Here is a 25,093-nt window from a genome sequence, read left to right on the forward strand (position 1 = left end):
GACCTAAACCGCGCACAATACTCTTGGTGCGGTCTAACCAAGGTTCTATACAATTGAAGCAAGACTTCACTACTCCTGTACTTAAATCCTCTTGCAATAAAGGCTAACATACCATTAGCCTTCTTAATTTCTTGCTGCACCTGCATGTTAGCTTTCAATGACTTATTGACGAGGACACCCAGATCCCTTTGTACATCTACACTTTCTAATCTCTTACCATTTAAGAAATACTCTGCACATCTGTTTCTTCTACCAAAGTGGATAACCTCACATTTTTCCACATTATATTCCATCTGCCATGTTCTTGCCCACTCAGTAAGTCTGTCCAAATCCTCTTGAAGTCACTTTGCATCTTCCTCACAACACACATTCCCACCTAGTTTTGTGTCCTCTGCGAACTTGGAAATACTACATTTGGTCCCCATAACCAAATCATTGATATATATTGTGAATATCTGGGGCCCAAGCATTGATCCCTGTAGTACCACACTAGTCACAGCCTGCCAACGTGAGAATGACCTGTTTATTCCTACTCTGTTTGCTGCCTGTTAACTAATCCTTAATCCATGCCAGTATATTACCTCCTATCCCAGGTGCTTTAATTTTGCTAACCAACCAACTGTGGGGGACTTGATCAGAAGCCTCTGAAAATCCAAGTATACCATGCCCACCAACTCCCCTTTATCAATTCTGTTAGTAACATCTTCAAAAAAACGCCAAATAAATCCATGTTGACTATGCCCAATCAGATCATTATTATCCAAGTGTCCATTTATCACATCCTTTAGAATCAATTCTAGCATTTTCTCAATGACTTATGTAATGATGTAAGGATAACAGGTCTGTAATTCCCTGTTTTATCTTTCCCTCCCTTAAATAGTGGGGTGACATTTGCGACCTTCCAATCTGCAGGAACTGCTCCAGAATCTATAAAATTTTGGAAAATGATCACCAATGCATCCACAACTCCATAGCTAGCTCTTTCAACACTCTGGGATGTAGAATATTAGTTCCTGGGGACTTATCAACCTTCAGCCCCATTAAGTTCTCCAATACAACCTTCTCACTAATACAATTTCCTTCAATTCCTCATTCCCCCCAATCCCTTGGATCGCTAATTCTGGGAGATTCTCAGTGAAGACCGACACAAAGTAATCATTTAGCTTCTCTGCCATTTCTCTATTCTCCTTTATAAATTCTCCTGACTCTGCCTGTAATGGACCCACATTTGTCTTAGCCAAACGTTCCCTTTTTACGTACCTGTAGAAGCTTTTACAGTCATATTCTATTCTCCCTTTCTTTATCAGTTTCTTGTTTCTTTTGCTGTATTCTAAAATCCTCATCAAGTTTACTATTATTTCTGGCAACTTTTAATCTTAAACAATCCTTAACTTGCTTTGTTAGCCACAGTTGACTACCTTTACATTTGGGGTTTTGTGCCTTGAAGGAATGTATAGTTGCTGTAAACTATGCAATATTTCTTTAAAGACTATCCATTGCCGATGTACTGTGATACTTTTTAATGTATTTTCCTAATTCACCTCAGCCAATTTGCCCCTCATACCTTCATAATTTCCTTTGTGCAAATTTCACACCCTGGCTTCAGATTGAACTACCACACTTTCAAACATAATGTAAAATTCTGTCATGTGGTCACTCAATCCCTAAAGGTTCTTTTACAACAAGATTATTAATTAGCCCTTTCTCATTACATATTAGATCTAAATAGCCTGTTCTCTAGTCGGTTTCTGAACATACTGCTGTAGAAAACCATCCTGAACACATTCCAGAAACTCGTCCTCCACAGCATTAGTGCTCATTAGGTTTACCCAGTCTAGATGTAAATTGAAATCACTCATGATTACTGTATTGCCCATGCTACATGCTTCTCTAATCTCCTGATTAATGCCATACCCCACACTACCACTACTGTTTGGTGGCCTATAAACAACTCCTACCAATGTTTGCTGCCCCTTGCTGTTTTTTTAGCTCCACCCAAACCGATTCCACATTTTGTTCTTCTGAAATGAGATCCTCCCTTACTAATGTACTGATCTCATCCCTTATCAGTGCAATACCACTTCCTTTTCCTTTTTGCCTGTCTTTCCTAAATGTCAAATATCCTTGCATATTCAGTTCCCAGTCTTGGTCACCCTGTAGCCACGTTTCTGTTCTGGCAATTAGATCACACCCATTTACCTCTATTTGGGCCTTTAAACCATCTACCTTGTTGCGAATGCTGCGTGCATTCAGGTCGAGTGCCCTTCACCTTGTCTTCTTGGCATTCTGCGATCTAAGCCTTTGTTTTGCCTGCCTTCTAATGTCACTTACTATTTTTCTACTTCCTTCCAATTTGAGCTGCCCCTCAGTTTCCCATCCCCCTGACAAATTAGTTTAAACCCTCCCCAACAGCACTAGCAAATCTCCCTGCCGGATATTAGTTCCGGTCCTGTTAAGGTGTCGCCCGGCAATCTTGTACAGGTCCCACCTGTCCTAGAACTGGTCCCAATGTCTCTGAAATCTGATGCCCTCCCTCCTACACCAGTTCTCCAGCCACTTGTTCAATTGATCAATCCTCCTATTTCTATGCTCACTAGCATGTGGCACTGGGAGTAAACCTGAGATTACTGCTTTGGAGGTCCCACTTTTTAATTTCCTTCCTAACTCCCTGAAATCTGCTTTCAGGTCCTCATCCCACTTCCTATTTATGTCATTGGTACCAATTTGGACCATGACCTCTGGCTGTTCACCCTCCCCCAGAAGGATGTCCTGCCGCCATTTCATGACACCCTTGACCCTGGCACCAGGGAGGCAACACACCATTCTGGAGTCACGTTTACTGCCGCATAAATGCCTGTCTGATCCCCTCACTATTGAATCCCCATCACTCTTACTCTTGCACTGTTCTTCCTCCCCTCCTGTGCAACTTAGCCACCCGTGGTGCCACAGACTTTGCTCTGGCTGCACTCCCCTCAAGAACAATCGCCCTCACCAGTATCCAAAATGGAAAACCAATTAGCAAGCAAGACAGACTCAGAGGACTCCAGCCACTGCTCAAGTTCCAAAACCTGGAGCTCAAACTTCTGCAGCCAGTGACACTTCCTGCCGATGTGTTCGTTTAGGACACATGGTGTGTCCATGACTTCCCACATACCGCAGGATGTACATTCAACTTGGCTGAGCTGTCCTGCCATAATGTAACTTTAAAAACTTTTTATTACAATGAGAAGTAAAATAACATCAGTTACTCACCAATCAACTTCTTCCACTGTACTGAAGACAGAGGCAGCTACTGGAGGCTGAAAAAAGGTAAAAGAAAGAAAGGAGCCTCTCCCTCAGGCACCAAACTCCCACTTTACGCTTTGTGCACAAATTTATTTTCTTAATTTGTAGTTCCCCTCCTTACCAAACTCCCTCAATTACCAAACTCTCCTCTTCACAGTCTGTGCCTTCCAGCAGCACTCAATGTAGACAAGCAACACTGAGAGTCCCCTGAATTTATACGCTGTGTCAGCTCTGTTAAAGCTCAGAAACCAGTTTAAGCTAGTTAACTAGCTTCAGCTACTCTGAGTATTAGTATACCCCTGTTTAAAACTGCAAGAAGCCTAACTTGCCTCTTAACTGAAACAGGAATTTTAATTAATTGCTAAATGTAAACAAAACCAAAACTAGTCTTGAGATATTAACCCTTAAAATTCACTCACTTACCAAACTCCCTTCTTCATGCACAGTGCAGGGACCACAGGGCTTTGGAGCCCCGCCTGGTGAAATGAGGTGACAGTGAGATGAGAAACAGCATGGAAGCAGTGGATAAGGGCTGGCTTTCCAGCAAAGCGATTGGAAGAGCCAGCGTGCGGTGGCAGGATGGGTGGTGCGCAAAGGGCACTGGCAGATATAGGCAGAGATGGGGTGAAGGTGTAATGAGTTGGTGGGGGGGGCGGGGAGGGTTGTGGCCAGGTTGATATTAGAGAAGTGGCACTTGCCCCGAAGAGGGGGCTCGGGTGCATGTGTGGAGGGAGGTGATCAGCTTCTTGGAAGGCCTAGGATTCAGTGGGAGACCACATTCCATGGGCCTCATCCACCCAGGCATTACAGCCGCCGTTGAAGAGGAGGGACAACTCAGAGGGAGGCATGTGCAGGCTCTAGCTGGGGCACATCATCAACCTCACTGCCATCAAGAGGGCCAGTCTTGGGATGACCCTGGCACAGAAGGGTGCACAGGGGCACGCCAACTGACATGCGCACAGAAGAGCCTACCCCAGGAGAGAGTCTACCACCCGAGCCTATACTTTCTGCAAATGTCTGAGCAGCAATGCCAGTGAAGACTGCAGCTCTCCAGAGAGGCCGTCACTGACCTTTGTGCTATGCTGCAGGACAGACCTAGACCCATGGGGTTTGGTGTACACCCACTGCCATTGGCCATGAAAATCACTGTGGGTGTCAACTTCAACGCCTCTGGTTTTTTCCAGGGATCCACTGGGGACATGTATGGGATCTCTCAGTCTGCAGCCCATCAGTGCATCAAGGAGGTGACCAATGTCTTGATTGAGAGCCAGTGACCATGTGCAATCTGGAGAGGGCCATTTGGTTTGCGTCCATCGCTGGATTCCTGCGGGTGCAAGGTGTCATTGACTGCATGCATGTGGCCATCAAGGCTCCCCAGACCACCCAGTGGCCTTCATCAGCAGAAAGAGTTTCAGCTCGCTCAATGTTCAATTAGTCTGATCACCGAAAGAGGATCCTACAGGTGTGTGTAAGATTCTCGGGAAGCAGCCATGATGCCTACATACTTCAGCACTCCAGCTTTTCTGGACCCCCACTTGGATGGATTCTGAGAGACCAGAGCTACCCACTACAGACATGGCTACTTATGCCCGTGAGGAACCCACGCACACATACCGAGGAGAGGTACAACGCTTGCCACGGATCAACCCAAGTGATCATCGAGCAGGCCATTGAACTTCTGAAGATGCAATTCAGTTTCCTTGATAGATCCAGTAGAGCCGTTCTGTATGCCCTGGCAAGGGTGTCGTGAATTGTGGTGGTCTACTGTGCATTGCACGACCTAGCATTGCAGTGTGTAGGAGGAGGTAGTTAAGACACTGGATGGGCTAAAAATTGATAAAAAGGAGGTATTAGATAAGCTGGCTGTACTTCAAGTTGATAAGTCACCAGGACCGGATGAGCTGCATCCAAGGATCCTGAGGGAACTTAGGGTGGGAATCGCAGAAGCACTGGCCATATAATTTTCCAAATCTCCTTAGATATAGGGGTGGTGCCAGAGGACTGCAAATGTTACACCCTTGTTCAAGGAAGGGTGTAAGGATGAGCCCAGCAACTACAGGCCAGTCAGTTTAACCTCGGTGGTGGGAAAGCTTTTAGAAATGATAACTCGGGGCAAAATTAATAGTCACTTGGACAAATGTGGATTAATTACAGAAAGCCAACATAGATTTGTTAAAGGCAAATCATGTTTAACTTATATGCTTGAGTTTTCTGATGGGGTTTGTTGAGGATAATGCGGTTAAAGTAGTGTGGTATATATGGACTTCCAAAGGAATTTGATCAAAGTGCCACAGGCTTGTTGGCAAAGTTCGATCCCATGGAATAAAAGAGACAGATGCAGCATCGATATGAAATTTGCTGAGTGACAGGGAACAGGAGTAGTGGTGCACGGTTGTTTTTCAGACTGGGCATGACACAAAACTTGGAAGTATTGTGAACTGTGAGGAGGATAGTGATGAGCTTCAAGAGAACATAGGCTGTGGAAGGGGTGGACAAGTGGCAGATGAAATTTAATGCAGAGATTTGTGAAGTGATTCATTTTGGTAGGAAGAATGAGGAGAAGCAATATAAAATAATCAATCCTAAAAGAGGTGCAGAAACAGAGGGACCTGGGGGTATATGTGCACAAATCATTGAAGGTGGCAGAGCAGATTGTGCAAGCAGTTAATAAAGCATACGGGATCTTGGGCTTTATAAATAGGGGCATAGTGTACAAAAGCAAGGAAGTTGTGATAAACCTGTACAAAACACTGGTTCGGCCTCAACTGGAATATTGTGTCCATTTCAGGGCACTGCACTTCAGGAAGGATATGAAGGCATTAGAGAGGATGCAGAAAAGATTAACGAGAATGATTCCAGGGATGAGGGACGTCAGTTACGTGGATAGATTGGAGAAGCTGGAACTGTTCTCCTTAGATAAGAGAAAATTAAGAGAAGATTTGATAAAGATGCTCAAAATCATGAGGGGTCTGAACAGAGTAGATAGGGAGAAACTGTTCCCGTTGGCGGATAGATTGAGAATGAGAGGGCACCGAGTTAAGGTGATTGGCAAAACAAGCTACAGTGACATGCAGAAAAACCTTTTTATGCAGCGAATGGTTATGATCTGGAGTGCACTGCCTGAGAATATAGTGGAGGCAGATTCAATTGTGGTTTTCAAAAGAGACTTGGATAATTATATGAAGGAAAAAAATTTGAAGCGTTAAGGTGATAAGGCGGGGGAGTAGGACTTGGCGAGTTGCTCTTGCAGAGAGCTGGCACAGACATGACTGGCCGAATGGTTGCCCCCTGTGCTGTAACCATTCTGTGGTTCTTAAATAATAGCTGCTTAAATAATTTGATTGCTTGGGTAGTAGAACAAGTGAAGAGAGAAGTGCAAGTGTTTGTGGAAAAGGGTCTTTACCTACAGGTGTACTTTAGTCCGTTGTTTTATGTCTTGGAAAAACCTGATTTTATGAAAAATTGTTCAGGAGAGGTAACAACATTTTGTATGGGTGTATGATTCCTCTTGGTGACTTACTGCATTTAAGCTATAAGTAAACCCAAATGATAAAGTTGCAACTCAGTTAATGGATTTGTAAATGGCAAAAATGTGGCAAACTGCCAAGGACTATACTGACTACTCAACATTTAAAGTTGTTAATTGTCTGATAATTTTAGATATTAAAAATGTAAAATACAGTGGGAACATTTTAGTGTACAATAGTTCTCCATGACATCCCTGATTTAGTCTTGAAGTAGTGCTGACTAAGGTTGATGGGATTTGGAGTTCAGTCATCAAATGTTCAACAGGCTGAACATTTTCTTCTTCCTTGCATGAAGCACAAAGTCAAAGTAAGTTTTCAATGTTGCTGATCCAGTATTCTTAAAAGTTTCTGATTGCAAGGTTGTTCGTTTTCAAGTCATAAAGTCCTAGTTAGTTAAATGTACCTCAGAACAATGTTTTATCAGTAACACTGACTGAAATAGGTTCCTTTTGACACACTAGGCTATTTTTACACAGTAGACCCTTGTATAACAGCCACTGAAGCCTCAGCCTGAAATCTTTGAATTAACATCGCTAAATGCTGTATTTTACTAGTATAGCTAACTTACGATTAATTTAGTTGATTCTTATTATTTTAATAGAATCACATATGGGATTTTGCCAAATGCCTTGGAACAATACAAATAAATTACCTTGTCTTTGTTTACAAAGTCAATTATCGCCTCAAGAAATTTCATTGGCTTGTGAAGCACTGTTAATTGAAAATCATGCTGCTTGTTCTTTATGGGCTCTGCACTCTTCAGATGACTGTTAATAGATAGCATCCTGTAATATGCTCCAAGTATTTACCCCATTACTAATATTGGGCTAACTGATATGTAACTTTCTGAGAGATTTTGTGCCCTGCCTATTTATATAGATTGTTGTAAACAGACTTAGCCGAAGGAATTGATATAGGAATTTTTCTTTCTATGGCAAATATTGTAGATTTTTCTTTCTTCCTTAACTACCAGACATCGGTCTTGGCTGATCGTATAAATCTTGAAAGTGAATTACTTCCTATAAGCTTCATGAGAGTGATATTTAATGTCATGATGCTGCATTAATGCAGCCTAGCATAACAATCCCGTTTCCAGTCTTGGCATCGTTAGAGTGTATGCTGTTTTTGGTCAGGGCATCCCTGTGCTGCAGGTTGAAATATCATATGTCACCAACCATCCACTTCTAGACTAGCTTTTGTAAAAATGAGTTACAATACTCAGTTAGATGTTGACGACTCCCTCAATCTTGATAAAGAAGAGGTTGCTGAGATTTTTCTACAGGAGGGTGGGTAGTCAAGAAATTTCTATTAAGTTCCACTCAGAGGAAAAATTCCGTATGCGTTCATTCTGTTTTTGTGTACCTTCAGAGTCGTTTGCAAAATTTTATCATACAAGACACTAATACTGGTAACTTCATACTTTCTTTTCTTCTTTCATGGGATGTGGGTGTCGCTGACAAGGCCAGCATTTGTTGCCCATCCCTAATTGCCCTTGAGAAGGCTGTGGTGAGCCACCTTCTTGAACCGCTGCAGTCCGTCTGGTGTAGGTACACCCACAGTGCTGTTGGGAAGGGAGTTTCAAGATTTTGACCCAGCGACAGTGAAGAAACGGCGAGATAGTTCCAAGTCAGGATGTTGTGTCGCTTGGAGGGGAACTTGCAGATGGTAGTGTTCCCATGCATCTGCTGCCCTTGTCCTTCTAGGTGGTAGAGGTCACGGGCTTGGAAGGTCTGAAGAAAACCTGGTTCTTTGTCTTAAATTGTGTACAAACCAGCCAAAAGCAATTATTTACCAACAGGAATTGTCAACAGAGGTGAAGGCCATATCTAGCACATCTTCCTTTTGATGATTCTTGAGAGGACTGATTTAATCAGGCAAAAAAAAATCTTGGATGTTAATAGGATTTGTATTTTATAAGGGTCTCCCTTTTTTATAATTCAAACCAAGGATGTTTTTGTCTTAAAAGCTTAGTGCAAAATGGCAAGAAGTTGGGGCCAATTTTAACTCAATTCGCCTGGTAGGAATGGGGAATATAAAGGTAAAAATTGCATCTGAAGACTGCCCACACTATTCCTGTTGCTCCACCATTTTAATTCACCAGTTTCTTGCTGCATGTCAGGCCCACCTCAGTCTAGTAAAGTTTGAATTAAAAATAAAAGTCACACTCCAATAATGTTATACTTACCCCCATTGCATTATAACCCCAATTACCAGATGCTTCACCCAGTCTTAGACCCGCCAACAAAACATAGCAGCTTTGGTGTTTGAAAGCTTCTGAAGCATAAGGAAAGGGGGCTGTCGGCTACAGCTCACTTGATCACAAGATCTTTTGCTGTCTGACTTTCCAGGGGAATTTCCAGCTTCCAGATCGCAATTTGCATTTTTGCTACCATACAACACTTAAGTCAGTTTTCTCTACTTATTATGAGATCTTGTTTCTTTGTTCTGAATAAACGACTTGGAGGAGAAAGTACAGACTCACCCACCATCACAAGCAGCACCTAGTCCTCTCAGAAGTCAGCAGATGAACCTTCTTGGACCTATAACAGTTCAGGAACAGGCTGTGCTTCTCTGGGCGGGCTGTCACTGATCTCTGCACCCTCCTGCAAAGAAAACTGCTGCATCCTGAAGGTGTGCAATGCCAGTGACCTTCAAAGTAACCATCTTGCAGTCTGCATTTCACAGCTGCATTAAACTCACCAACCATCACAAGCAGCACCTAGGCCTCTCAGAAGTCAACAGATGGACCTTCTTGGACCTATAACAGTTCAGGAGCAGGCTGTCACTGACCGCTGCAGTCAGCGGGATAGAGCTTTGAGGCTTTGCAGCAGTGGCTGGTTTCCCTGCTGTGCAGGGTGTGATTAACTGTACACAATGGCCATCAGAAGAACGAACAAGAGCCATCAGTATTTGTAAGTCGAAAACGATACACTCTGTCAATGTCTAGCTAGTGGCCAATCACAGGAACATCATCAAACAGGTCCCTGCATGGTACCCAGGGAGCTGCTACGATGCTTTTATACTGAAAGCATGCTTCCACCCCCCCAACAACTATTTGACTGTGAGGAACATTGCAGGATGGATGCCGGGGGACAAGGGATATCCACTACAGACCTGGCTTTTGGCAGCTAACCCTGCCGGGCAAGACACCATTTGAGGCTATTGCACAACTAGGATTCTTGCACTGTACACAACAGGAAAGCTCAGGCAAAGGTTTTAGGTGGCTGGACCGTTCAAAACGTTCCTTGCAATTTGCCTCCAAGACCTGCGGGAAGGAGGGGCAGCTCAGTGCCTTGCAGGCAGAGATATTAGGGATCCACTCATAACTCAGTGACCGTGGACTGAGATATTTGTGTACCCTGGGTTGGCAACCTCTTTGCCTCAGTTGGGCTGTTTGGAAAAGTTGAGAGTCAGCACTTAGGCAAAAGTGAAGGTACAAATGGGATCAAGTTGCTTTTTTTTTTAAACAATGCTAAGCAACAGAGGCCTAAATGCAGTTTGCCAACCCCTCATCTATGGAGTAACGCAGTGGGATCCAAGAAGATCAAATAAAATGCTGTTGATATAGTTCTGTACCATTCTTGCAGTACGTATCTCCAGAGCAGCAGCCAGCCCCTAAAATGTGTCAGCAAACAAATTGTCACGTTCTCACAAGGAGAAATTATGAACTATAAAATGAACTGATGAATTGAACTAAAAAAAGACAACTTTTGCTGCAAACCAAGATGGATCTGTTCTGTATTGCGAATACACACGGTAACTGCTGCCATCCTGAACAAATTTTCATGTCTGGTCAAGTGTTGAAGAAAGCATTACAAATGTAAATGGCCCGTTCAATGTTAACAGCTACTCCTCTTCAACAGGTTGGGCTAACAATGACTTCGCGGACATGGAGACTCCAGACTCAAACTCGGGATAAAGGGTGTGAAAAAACACCAGTTTATCAAGATGGCATAGAGAGGAGCAACATCCAAACCCATTGTCTAACAATGGCCACACCATCAAACACCATTTATGAAAACACAATGAGAGAGAAACTTGGGTCACCTGACAGAAACCAAGTCTCTGAGAAAGTGCATTAAATAAGAGACATTTTCTGTGCAGAAAAAAGAAAGCCAGAAAGCTATAAGGAAGAGAGATCCATCCCAGCGAGAAGGAGCCTGCCAGCATATCATCTTAAAACTACCTAGAGGCAGAGATGAAAGGTGATCTTGAAACTCCCTACCTGAGAAATTGTAACATGGTTTTTTGCCATTGAACTTGGATTAAGATTTAACCAAAGAAGCCTGCAGTAAAGCATCCGTCCATCTGAAACTTTCCAAAATCTGACTTCAGTGAACCAGGAAAGAGGAAAACAGCCCTACACTGCTTTTAAATCTTGCTCCCAGGGATACGAGCAAGGTTTCACAACAAACTCCGAAAACCCTCAGACTTAAATGCATGTAAATAAAAGCAAAATACTACAGATGCTGGAAATCTGAAATAAAAACAAGAACTCAGCAGGTCTGGCAGCACCTGTGGAGAGAGAAGCAGAGTTAACGTTTCAAGTCAGTGACCCTTCATCAGAACTGGCAAATATTAGAAACCTAAAAAGTTTTAAGCAAGTAAAGCGGGGGTGGAGCAAGAGATTACAAAAGAGAAGATGTTGATAGGACAAGGTCACAGAGAATAACTGACCAGAAGGGCATGGAGCAAAGGCAAACGGTATGTTAATGGTTTGGTGAAAGACAAAGTGTACAGAGAGGGTGACCTAAATGCGTGCTATATTTTAATCTATCTTTTCTTTTTTTGTGTGTGTGTGTAAGTGGGTGAAGTTGTGAATATTTTTGGGCATTTAATAAACATTTATATTTGTTTAAACCTATGCGAAACCTGTCATTTGTCTCTTTATTGACCATTAAAATGCTCAAGGGTTAAAACACAATTCTAATAAAAATACACCGTCTTTAGCCAGTTGAGAAGCTAAAAGTGGAAACCATCCCTATCATTTCCTATCTGTTCGTAACAAAGTATATAAAATATTGTAAGTTATGATCAAAGAATAGGAAAGCAAAGACAAAACCACATCGTATCCTGATCAGAGAACTCCTTTGCACTGATGATGCTGGGCTTGTCACTGACACGGAAACTTCAGCTACAAAGACTCCTGGACTGTCTCTCCCGTGCCTGTAACTTCTTCTCCTTGACGAGAAGTGTCAGGACAACCGTGGTTATGGGACAAGGTGTTGCATCTCTACCCTGATCACCCTAAATAACACCCCACTGGAAGTGGTTAGCAAATTCTGCTACCTTGGGTCCACAGTGACAGACAGTCTATCCATTGATGCAGAGCCGATACATACATAGGGAAAGCAGCTACCACCTTTGACTAAATTGCGAATCGCGCATGGGCTAACGCCAAGCTGACCCTTAGTTCCAAGCTGCACAGACCAATGTTTAGTCATAGAGCACAGAAACAGGCCCTTCGGCCCACCATATCCATGTTGGCCATCAAGCCTATCTATTCTAATCCCATTTTCCAGCACGGCTCGTAGCCTTGTATGCTATGGCGTTTCAAGTGCTCATCTAAATACTTCTTAAATGTTGTGAGGGTTCCTGCCTCTACCACCCTTTCCAAATTCCAAACACGGAATTTCTTCAAATCCCCTCTAAACCTCTTGCCCCTTACCTGAAATCTATGCTCCCTGGTTATTGACACCTCCGTGAATTTTGTATAGCTCAATCAGGTCCCCCCCTCAGCCTTCTGTGTTCTAGGGAAAACAACCCTAGCATATCCAGTCTCTCTTCATAGCTGAAATGCTCCAGCCCAGTCAACAGCTTGGTGAATCTCCTCTGCACCCTCTCCAGTGCAATCACATCCTTCCTATAGTGTGTTGACCAGAACTGTACACAATGCTTCAACTGTGGCCTAACTAGCATTTTATACAGCTCCATCATAACCTCCCTGCTCTTATATTCTGTGCCTCGGCTAATAAAGGCAAGTATCCCATACGCCTTCCTAACCACCTTATATATCTGTGCTGCTGCCTTCAGTGATCTATGGACAAGTACACCAAGGTTCCTCTAACCCTCTACTTCCTAGGGTCCTACCATCCTTTGTATATTCCCTTGCCTTGTTAGTCCTCCCAAAATGCATCACCTCACGCTTCTCAGGATTAAATTCAATTTGCCACTGCTCTGCTGATCTTACCAGCCCATCTATATCGTCATGTAATCTAAGGCTATCCTCCTCACTATACGACACCACCAATTTTCGTGTCATCTGCGAACTTACTGATCATACCTCCTATATTCACATCTAAATCACTAATGTACACTACAAACAATAAGGGTCCCAGCACCGATCTATGCGGTACACCACTGGTCACAGGCTTCCAATCACAAAAACAACCCATTGACAAAGATCCAATTTTAGATCCAATTTTGGATCCAATTTGCCAAATTGCCCTGGATCCCATGGGCTCTTACCTTCTTGACCAATCTCTCATGTGGGACCTTATCAAAAGCCTTATTGAAGTCCATGTAGACTACATCAACTGCTTTACCCTCATCTACACACCTAGTCACCTCCTTGAAAAATTCAATCAAGTTTGTTAGACATGATCTCCCCTGACCAAGCCATGCTGACTATCCTTGATTAATCTTTGCTTCTCCAAGTGGAAATTAATCCTGTCCCTCACTGTTTTCCAATAATTTCCCTACCACTGATGTTAGACTCATTGGCCTATAATTACCTGGTTTATCCCTGCTACCCTTCTTGAATAATGGTGCCATATTCGCTGTCCTCCAGTCCTCTGGCACTTCTCCTGTGGCCAGAGAGGATTTGAAAATTTGTGTCAGAGCCCCTGCTATCTCCTCCCTTGCCTCACATAGCAGCCAGGGATACATCTCATTGGGGCCTGGGGAATTATCCACTTTTAAACCTGCTAAAACTGCTAATACCTCCTCCCTTTCAATGCTAATTTGTTCAAGTATATCATAAGCCCCCTCCCTCATCTCTACACCTACTTTGTCCTTCTCCATAGTGAACGCAGATGAAAAGTAATCATTTAAAACCTCACCTATGTCCTCTGGCTGCACACACAGATTGCCACTTTGGTCCTTAATGGGCCCTACTCTTTCCCTGCTTATCCTCTTGCCCTTAATATATTTGTAAAATGCCTTGGCATTTTCCTTTATCTTGCCCACCAGTGTTTTTTCATGCCCCCTCTTCGCTCTCCTAATTACATTAAATACCCCCCTACACTTTCTATACTCCTCTCGGGCCTCTGCTGTTTTCAGCACTCTGAATCTGCCATAAGCCTCCTTTTTTTTCCTTATCCAATCCTCTATATCCCTTGACATCCAGGATTCCTTGGACTTATTGGCCCTACCCTTCACCTTTTACGAGAACATGTTAGCCCTGAACTCTCACTGTTTCCTTTTTGAATGACTCCCACTGGTCTTATGTAGACTTTCCTACAAGTAGCTGCTCCCAGACAACTTTGGCTAGATCCTATTTTATGATATAGAAATCGGCTGTCACCCCCCAATTCATTACCTTTATTTCTGGTCCATCTTTGTCCTTTTCCATAACTAGCTTAAATCTTACAGAGTTATGGTCACTATCCCTGAAATGCTCACCCGTTGACACTTCTACCACTTGTCCGGCTTCATTCCCTAAGATTAGGTCCAGTACCGCCCCTTCTCTTGTAGGACTTTCTACGTGCTGGCTCAAAAAGCTCTCCTGTATGCATTTTAAGAATTCTTCCCCCTTTAAGCCTTTTGCACTAAGACTATCCCAGTTAATACTGGGGAAGTTGTATTACCCTATTATTTTTACAACTCTGAGATTTTCCTACATATCTGCTCCTCTATCTCTCCCTGACTGTTTGGAGGCCTGTAGTACACTCTCAGCAAAGTGATTGCCCCCTTTTTGTTTTTAAGTTCTTCCCATATGGCCTCATTTGAGGAACCTTCTAAGATATCATCCCTCCTTCTTGCAGTAATTGACTCCTTGATCAATAGTGCAATGCCACCTCCTCTTCTACACCCCCCCACCCCCCACCCCCTCGGTCACACCTGAAGATTCTATACCCTGGAATATTAAGCTGCCTGTCCTGCCCTTCCCTCAAGGGAAGTTAATCAACTTCCCTTGATTAAGGGAATTAAGGGATTTCCTTGTTAATCAAGGCCCTCAATTCATCTGCTTTACTTGTAAGACTCCTTGTGTTAAAATAGCTGCAATCCAGCCTTACATTATTTGCTTGTGCCTTAACAGGTCTGTATTTGCTCTTTATTCCAGACTGACTTAGTTTCTTTTCTGTGTTTGGCTGTGTATCACCCCCTTCTGTATCCCATCCCCCTGCCAAATTCATTTTAAACCCCCCCAATAGCACTAGCAAACCTCCCTGCAAGGATGTTGGTCCAGTTCCGGTTCAGGTGCAACCCACCCAACTTGTACAGGTTTATAAGACCTGTATTCTTAGCACCTTGCTACCAGGAAAAGAAGCTCAAATAATTTCCATCTTCGCTGCCTGCGGTGCATTATGGGTATATCCTGGCAGGCCAAAATCACAAATGTGGCAGTCCTCTCAAAGGCAGAGCTCCCAGATGTGTTGGCACTAATCAAACAGAGGCGGCTTCAGTGGATCGGACACGCCCGCAGGATGGAAGACGGTTGCATGCCCAAGTACTTTCTCTGTGGTGAGGTAGCCTGGGCCAGATGACCTGTGGGCTGCCCAAAGCTCCCCTTATGGATGCTTGCAAGCATGACACGAAGGCCTTAAATGTCGACTATCACATCTGGGTGTCACGAGCTGGTGAAAGACAGAAATGGCGATAGGGGGAGGCTGTGGTATAGTGGTAGTGTCACTGGAGTAGTAATCGAGACCCCCAGGCTAATGCTCTGGGGACATGGGTTCGAATCCCACCATGGCAGATGGTGAAATTTGAACTCCATTAATAAATCTGGAATTAAAAGCTAGTCTAATGACGGCCATGAAACCATTTTCGATTGTTGTAAAAACCCATTTGGTTCACTAATGTCCTTCAGGGAAGGAAATCTGTCATCCTCACTTGGTCTGGCCTACATGTGACTCCAGACCCATAGGAATGTGGTTGACTCTTAAATGTCCTATGAAATGGCCCAGCAAGCCGCTCAGTTCAAGGGAAATTAGGGATGGGCAACAAATGCTGTCCTAGCCAGTGAAGCCCACGTCCCATGAATGAATAAAAAAATACATCCTGTGGACTGGCATGCAGTACCACAATGACCAGTGGCTACAGCAGCTTGGCAACAGGTGCCAATGCTGAAAACAACAACTCAGAGCATCACTTGGCAGCTTCAGGTGGCAGAACCTGCCTCTCAAGGATTGGCTTTCACAGCCATCAGCCAAGGTGCACCAAGAGAAGACACCCCACCTAAATGGATTGTTTGCTGCATGCCCGTCATCTTTCATAGATGGGAGGATGCCAAGCAACCATGATCAAAGAAGATAATAATGAATGCAGAGTATTTTCATAAATATGAAAAATAAGCTGTAATAAATTCTAACCTAGTGGTGAATGGTTGATAAGGGAAAGAAACTCTGCAGAATTGTCAGCCCTGGAAACTTAATTTTTTTTAAAAATTGTTGTAATTGACCAGTTTCTTCTGTCAACCAGCACAAAGGTACATTTAAAATACAATGCTATATTAATAACTTAGATCTATCTTGTTCTAGACAGCAGAAGATATTTTGGAGTTTTCATCTGATAATGAAGACTTTAAAGAAAGTAAGCTGCGTGAACAGCCCATTCCATCTTTTTCTGAACAACTACTACTATCTGCTTGTGGGTCTGAAAATGGCAAGACCTCTTTCAGATCCGCGAGCAATTGGTTGAAAAGTGCACAAGCATTTCTACAGACGCCTGAGAAACAAAAGAGAAAGCAATTCAAAACCCCAGAAGATTCTGCCAAAAAGAGGAAGAAATTTGTAAGGTTAGCCAGGATGCCATGTTGTATTATTTGTTTGATAATACAAATACTGAAGATGTATCCATTATGATTGTTTTTCTCTTGCAGTAATTTTACTTTTGGAATTTCTCTTCAAATATTTTATGTCTTTAATGAAGGATTTTTGGGAAATATCATATCAATGGCTAGACTAAATATTCCTATTAATCTCACAGTGGGTTCTCCCTTCTAGGATAAATTTCAGTTGTACCAAACAGTGCTTCACACTTGCATTTTCATAGAACGACAGAATCGTTGAAATTTAAGACACAGAAGGAGGCCATTAGCCCCATCATGTTTGTGCTGACCGAAAAAGAGCTATCCAACCAGATTCCACTTTCCAGCTCTTTGTCCGTAGCCTTTTAGCTTGCACCACTTCAAGTACATATCCAAGTATTTTAAATGCATTGTGGGTTTCTGCTCTTCCACCCTTTCAGGCAGTGAGTTCTAGACCCCCACCACCTCTGGGTGAAAACTCTTCAATTCCCCTCTAATTCTTCTACCAATCACTTTAAATCTATGCCCTTTGGTTATTGAAGGTTATTTTAAAATGCATTCTGAACAAATGTGCCTCAGATTTCTCAACATTGAGCTAGTTAAACATGCTAAGCTAAAAGCAGATAAAGTTGATTAACCACTTCAAAAAAAAAGTTGATACAGTTCCAAAAATGCCGACAGTCCTGAATACAGGCCTCGCGATGTATGAATAGAAGGAATTAAACTGAAAATGCAGTTGGACGCTGGCTTCGGCTACAAGTATACATGCATTCAATCAATTGCAAGACAAAAAAAAATCTCAAGTGCACAAAGCATAGTTTGTAACAGTGATAAGTCCAGAAGTTACCAAAGGGGGTGCTAAAGTCATGAGATTTATTTTCGTGCAGGATTTGAGGGTGTGCCAATGTCCAGAAAATGTTATTGCTTGATACTTCAGTTTGTTTTCTCATGTTTTGGAACGTACTGTATTGCAAGTCAAAAATTATGTCTCCTGGAAGGATCACAGTTATTTTAAATATGAAAATTAATAGGCATAGGGATTTTAGTACCCCTTTATAGTGTCCAGATCATTTATTTGGAACTTGAACTCTAGTTACATCATGTTCATTTGTGAAATGAAACCTTTTACAACATATTAACAACAGCCCAAACCAGCAGTGTATTCTGTAAGACAAATCTGACTCTCACATCTGTCCCCATTCCCTGCCCCTGGATCTTCTGACAACTCAGAGGCAGGCAGGGTTTTATTGGGATTGAGGGCAGGCTGATCTAGTTTAAATAAACAATTCTAAGTAGTTTCCGAAAGGATAAGGGAGAATCTGTGTCATCAAATCAAAATCTTAGAATTGAGTTCTGATGATAAGGCACACTCAAATTAACCTTTCCTTTCCCTTTTTAAATGCAAATTAACCGGTCTTCTATTTTGCACATTTCTAATTTTTATGTTAAAACACAAAGCTAGGAATAGAAAACTGAAAATGTTTATATGTGATTTTTGTCTGCTATTTGAATGGAGGCATTAACCATTTGATTTGTAGATTCTGGCAAAGGGAGCTGTGTTTTTATACTCTCAGGTGGTCCTGATGACGTCTCCTAATATTGGGTTTGCAGTTTGTTATACTGTTCGTTGTTCACATTTTCCTGTGAATGTTGAATAGTAATATGGATAGTCCATATTCTTATTGTGGGAATAAAGGACCCTCGGTCACAAGCCTGCAGACAGATTAAAAACAGATTTCCAAATTACAGAACATAACTGGGCATTGTGTTTCTTGTTGCTTCTGTTTCTAGGGAGAATTCTAGCTCTGGAGTGATATTGCATTACAGCAATTTTTTTGTCTCATTGCAGTATAATAACATGGGACAGAACTTTAAACTTTGAAGAGGACATAAAACTGATTGTATCAGATTGGCCACCTATTGTATAGCCTGCCCAATTTTCCTTTGCATTGAAGCCAGTGCTGTATTTGAAAGTTCCACTTGAGATTTTGCACTTAAGATGTGTATAACACTTGTTAAAAATGATTAACTATGTTGTTAACAGAAAACTAGGTATAAGATACTGCTGATGAATCACAGTTCAATGCTTGTTGTATTATTAACAATGTTATTCTTTTGTAAATCAAGTTGTGAAAGATAAAGTGCACATGCAATACTTCCACCCAGCCAAGCAGGCTAGCTGATTTTTAATATGTGCCTTCCCAATATTCACTCTAGGGGTGAGTATTGGCTTTAGTGGTATCATTCACATCACTGAGGCAGAGCATGCTGCTTAAGGTTAATTAAGGTTCGAATCCCGTTCTGGACAATTCTAGCAATTGTATTGAGGCCATGAAGATATTCGAGCACAAGCGTCAGAACATTAAATTTGGGTCTTTGGGGAACTGATTGAGTGTAGATCAGTAAGGCGAGTAGGAATTACTGTGGGATAGAAGATGGACAGCTGTGCTGAAGTTTATACATCTTGGAGGATAGCGGCTGGACAGGCATAATCAATTCTGGAAGTAACAATAGCACGGCTGAGGATTTTAGCAGCAGATGGACTGCAGTGGAGGTGGGCGACATTATGAAGGAGGAAGTAGGCAGTCTTTTTTATTTGCTCGTGGGATATGGGTGTCGCTGACCAGGCCAGAATTTATTGCCCATCCCTAATTGCCCTTGAGATGGTGGTGGTGAGCTGCCTTCTTAAACTGCTGCAGTTGATGTGGGGTAGGTACACTCAGTGCTGTTAGGAAGGGAGTTCCAGGATTTTGTCTGGCCAGTAACGCCCACATCCCATGAATGAATGAAAAAAAACTTGCCTCATTAATGTCTAAGTGATGGCAGGAATCACAGACCAAGAGAGGATCACATGGGCCGGTATTTGCACAAATGTAAGAACCATACCTCAGGTGGTACTGTTAACCTGGGACTCATATGAGATGATGGCCAGGATTTTATCCTGGCGACGGGGGTCTCGGCATTCGGAAAAAGCGACGCTGAGAACCCTGTGTTGCCTCTTTTGTGGAAGGCCCGCCGAATCTAGTGCCAATTAGGCACTTAAGTGAACATTGGCGGGCCCTCCACAGGATCAAAGACCCTGGCGATGAAAGTCCCGCTCTTTGAGAGCTGCTGACCAATCAGAGACCAGAAGCTCTTTCACTGAGCAGTGGCTGTTGCTCGTGGAGCACCTACCCGAGTCTCACAGGATGGGGGACGCAGAGGAGGTCGTTGTGGGGTGTTGGCAATTAGCAAGGGCAGAGGGGTGGCTCTCAGCGGGTCCCCCTTCCTGATGCCTGGTCCCTCGTTCAGGCACTGTCCCTTTTTAACGAGAGTCCCCACCCCCCCCCACCCCAGAGCCAGAAAGCAGCCCCCACTGTTTTTGTGCCATGCGGCAGCGGGTGAGGCCCTTAATTGGGCAATAATTGCTCAGTTAAGGGATTTAATTGGTCGTGGGACAGGAAGGCTGGACTGTCACAGGACCGAAACTGCTCTTATCAAAGCCAGAAGTGACATCCTATGTGACTGTCTGCAGTCTGATAATTTAGCAACAGTGGAGTTGTCGAGTGACGTAGTGGTGAAGTAGAGCTGAGTGTCGTCAGCATACATATGAAACAACACCATTTGAATGATGTCGCTGAGGGGCAGTATGTACATGAGAAATAGGAAGGGGCCAAGTATAAATCCTTTGAGTACACCAGACGTATTGGTGCAGGAGCAGGAACAGACGCCATTGCAAGTGATTCTCTGGCTACAATTGTATTGATAAGAATTGTACCAGGTGAGAGCAGTCCCTCCCAGCTGGACGGCAGTGGAGATGCGTTGGAGGAGGATGGTGTGGTCAACCATGTCAAAGGCTGCAGACAGGTCGAGAAGGAGGGAAAGTTTACCTTTGTCAAGTCACATTGGATGTCATTTGTGACTTTCATAAGGCCTATTTTGGTACTGTGGCGGGGCGGAAACCTGATTTGGAGTGATTCAAATATGGAGTTCCGGGAAAGATGGGAACAGATTTGGGAAGCGACAACATGTTCAAGCACTTTGGAGAGGAAAGGGAAGTTGGAGATGGGGGCTATAGTTTGCAAGGGCAGTGGGGTCAAGCATTTTCTTTTGCGGAGGGGGTGATGACGGCAGATGTAAAGGAGAGAGAAAACCGTTTACAATATCGATTAATATGAGGACCAAGAGGGGAAGTTGGGTGATCAGTTTAGTGCGAATAGCATCGAGGGAATAGGAGGGTGGGGTCTCATGGGCAAGATAAGCTCAGAGAGGGCATGAGGCAAGATAGAAGAGAAACTTGAGAAAGATGTGATTTCAGGGCTCGGGCAGCAGGGAGCATTATAGGAAGTTTGGCCAGGTGGGCTAGTGGAAGGGATGCGGCAGAGGCAGCTGATCGGATGTTCTGATCTTAGTGACAAAGAAGTCCATAAGTTCCTTGCTATTATTGTTGGAGGTGAGGGTGGAGGGGACAGGTGTAGGTGGTTTTTTAAACCTAGTAGTAGAGAAAAGAAGCCAAGATTATCTTTGCATTCCAAGATGATCCTGGAATAATGAGCAATTTTAGCAAATGACAACAGGATTCAATAGTGTTTTAAATGGTCCAGCCAGATCTGGCAATGGATGGCTAAACCAGTTGTCCACCATATTCTTCCAAGTCTTGCGTCCCTTGGACTTAAGGGAGTAGAGATGAGGGCTGTACTCGAGGAACGGATCTTTTTACTGAGAACTAGGGCATCAAAGGTGGAGATGAGGATTACAGTGGAGCAAATCAGGAGCTGCCGAAATCTTGTGGCGAACAGAGAATTAAAGGCTCTTGAGATTTTGAAAGTGCAGTTGTAAGTGAATAGGGGATAGTTTGTTCAGGGACGGATATAGAATCAGGTAGAGTTGGGGTGTGGAAGGGCTGTGGGTGGATAGCGATACAAGGAAGTGATCGGAGATAGCCTTATCTGTAATTAATACGACGGGACTAGCAAGACCATGAGAGGTGGCAAAGTTGAGGGAGTGGCCGTGAAAATGGGTTGGGGTGTTTACATGTAGGGAGAGATTTCGGGAGGATAAAAGGGCAGTGAACTCAGGAGAGAGAATATGATGAGTTGAGATGGAGTTTGAAATCACTGAGGATGAGATGTTGCTTGGTGCGGAGGGAGGAAAGCAATGAAGATATCTCTATGATAAAATTTTTATCGTACTTAGGAAGGCAGTAGAGAACGATAATTTTGAAAGAGAGCTGAGAGGACAAGGTGAAATGCCTGAAGGAGGCGAAAGTGCCAGAGGAGTCAGGCCAAGGTATGATCTGATGGTAAGTGCCACATCACCACTGTGATGGCCTTGGTGGGGCAAGTGGTCGAAGATGTTTCCAGGTAGGCTTCATTAAGTCGTAAGGTGTCTGATGACCAAAAGCTTGATCAGAGATTTTAAGGAGTGTCTTCAAGATAGAAAGTGCAGCTGCGTAGCAGAGTGGTTTAGGGAGGGAATTTCAGAACTTAGGGCCTTGGACTCCAGCTATCACCATTCCACTGGACCCCGGATCTGGGTCCCCACTGATCAACAGGGTGACTGAGCTCATGGTAGCTAACAGATTCTGAAAGCCCTGACACACAGCATCCTACATTGTAGCTGCCATTCTCTGGTAGCTGGCCTGCAGGATGCTATCAGTTCTCTCCCCTGCTGCCACCAGAGCTGCAATCTGTGTTCCTGCTGAGGTGGAAGCAGTCACTGGTTTCTGACCACTGCTTAGGTGGGAGTCTGCAGAAGACTGTAGGATTCTGAAAAGCGTAGAGGAAACTTGGAGTGCATGTCCACAGAACCTTGAAGGTAGCAGGACAGGTAGAAAAGGTGGTCAAGAAGGCATATGAAATACTTTCCTTTATCGGCTGAGGCCTCAAGTATATGAGCATCGAGGTTATGCAAGAACAGTATAAAACACTAGTTAGGCCGCAACTAGAGTACTGCGTATGTTTCTGATCACCACATTACATGAAGGATGTAATTGCACCAGAGAGGGTACAGAGGAGATTTACAAGGGTGCTGCCAGGAATGGAGAATTTTAGCTCTGAGGAAAGATCGTATCGGCTGGGGTTTTTTTCTTTGGAACAGAGGAGGCTGAGGGGAGAAGAATTGAGGTGTGTAAAATTAGAAAGGGACTAGATAGAGTGGTAGAATGGAGCTATTTCCGTTAGGGAGGTCAGTAACAGAGGACATTGATTTAAAATAGTTGGTAGAAGGATTAGTGGGGAGTTGAGTAATTATTTTCACCCAGAGGATGGTGGGGGGGTCCAGACTTCTCTCCTGAATAGGTGGTAGAGGCAGAAATGCTCATCGCATTTAAAAGAACACTTTGATATGCTCTTGAGGTGCCATAACCTACAGGGCTGTGGACCAGTACCTGAAAAGTGGGATTAGCCTGGATAGCTTTTTTTCAGCTGGCACAAACACAGTGGGCCAAATGGCCTTCTCTATGCTGTAAATCTTTCTAGTTGGATGGTGACTGCGCATACTATCAGAATGTTAAGAACTAGAGCTGTTGTGTTCTGTAATATCCTTGTGAAATTAGTGCCATTTAGGATAAATCTAACTAAATTATTTTATTCACTACAGGGGAGGACTAGCAGAGAGGTTAAACAGACTGCAGTGCAGAGAGAGGTCTGCCATCAACTTTTGGAGGCATCAGTCTCTAACTGATTCCAAAACTCATGCAGGTAGGATTCCTGTACAACTTTTAAACTTCTACGCAGTTCTACTTTTTCAACCATTTATGTGCATGAGCTTGGTGGGAGGAGGCTCATGTAGAACTTAAACAGCCGAACAGCCTGTTTCTGTTCTGTATATTCTGTAATTCTGTATATATCACCCTTTATGTGCTTTAACTTTCCTTCTTTCATTTTTATCTAGAACTCTGATTGATTTGTCACCCAGGTCTCATAGAAACATGGAAAATAGGAGCAGGAGTAGGCCACTCGGCACTTCGGGCCTGCTCCGCCATTCAAAAAAGATCATGGCTGATCATCTAATTCAGTACCCTGTTCCCGCTTTCTCCCCATATCCCTTGATCCCTTTGGCATTAAGAAATATATCTATCTCCTCCTTGAATATATTTAATGACTTGGCCTCCACTGCCTTCTGCGGTAGAGAATTCCACAGGTTCACCACCCAAAGAGTGAAGAAATGTCTCCACATCTCAGTTCCAAAAGGCATACCCTGTGTCCTGAGATTGTGACTCCTGGTTCTGGACTCCCCAGCCATTGGGAACATCCTTCTTGCATCTAGCTTATTTAGTCCTGTTAGAATTTTATGGGTTTCTATGAGATCCCCTCTCATTCTTCTAAACTCTACTGAATATCGGCCTAGTCGACCCAATCTCTCCTCATACGTTAATCCTGCCGTCCGAGGGATCAGCCTAGTAAATCTTCCTTGCACTCCCTCCATGTGTTTCAGTGCTGTATCTCTAAAACTAAAAAAACTAAAACTAAAAACGAAAACGTTAGTTAGGCCACAGCTGGAGTACTGTGTACGGTTCTGGTCAACACACTATAGGAAGGATGTGATTGCACTGGAGAGGGTGCAGAGGAGATTCACCAGGATGTTACCTGGGCTGGAGCATTTCAGCTATGAAGAGAGACTGGATATGCTAGAGTTGTTTTCCTTAGAGCAGAGAAGGCTGAGGGGGGACCTGATTGAGGAATCCAAAATTATGAGAGGCATTGATAGCCGTGATAGGAAGAAACCTCTTCCCTTAGCGGAGGGATCAATAACCAGGGGGCATAGATTTAAGGTGAGGGGATTTGAGGAAAAATGTTTTCACCCAGAGGGTGATTGGAATCTGGAACACACTACCTGAAGGGGTGGTAGAGACAGGAACCCTCACAACATTTAAGAAGTATTTAGATGAGGACTTGAAACACCATAGCATACAAGGCTATGGGGCGTGCTGGAAAATGGGATTAGAATAGATAGGTGCTTGATGGCCGGCACAGACATGATGGGCCGAAGGGCCTGTTTCTGTGCTGTATAACTCTCTAACTCAGTGGCAAGAACATCCTTCCTCAGATAAGGAGACCAAAACTGCACATACTACTCCAGATGTGGTCTCACCAAGGCTCCGTACAACTGCAGTAAGACATCCCTGCTGCTGTACTCAAATCCTCGTGCAATGAAGACCAACATACCATTCACCTTCCTAATGGCTTGCTGCACCTGAATGCTTGCTCTCAGCGACTGATGCACAAGGACACCCAGGTCTCGTTGCACCTCCCCCTTTCCCAATCTATCACCATTCAGATAATCCTCCTTTTCTGTTTTTACAACCAAAGTGGATAACCTCACATTT

General features: G+C 43.5%; 1 protein-coding gene across 3 annotated transcripts in view; it reads left to right on the top strand.

Annotated features, from left to right (window-relative positions):
- Positions 1 to 25,093, top strand: part of spidr (scaffold protein involved in DNA repair) — a 328,957-nt gene that overhangs the window by 64,335 nt on the left and 239,529 nt on the right. For all 3 annotated transcript variants that reach the window (XM_068031805.1, XM_068031806.1, XM_068031807.1), the window contains 2 exons: positions 16,517 to 16,773; positions 23,365 to 23,465. In XM_068031805.1, the coding sequence (XP_067887906.1) occupies positions 16,517 to 16,773; positions 23,365 to 23,465 (358 nt within the window). The remainder of the gene's footprint in view (positions 1 to 16,516; positions 16,774 to 23,364; positions 23,466 to 25,093) is intronic.

The sequence above is a fragment of the Heterodontus francisci genome, chromosome 5 (genome assembly GCF_036365525.1).
Source record: "Heterodontus francisci isolate sHetFra1 chromosome 5, sHetFra1.hap1, whole genome shotgun sequence".
NCBI classification, from domain to species: domain Eukaryota; kingdom Metazoa; phylum Chordata; class Chondrichthyes; order Heterodontiformes; family Heterodontidae; genus Heterodontus; species Heterodontus francisci.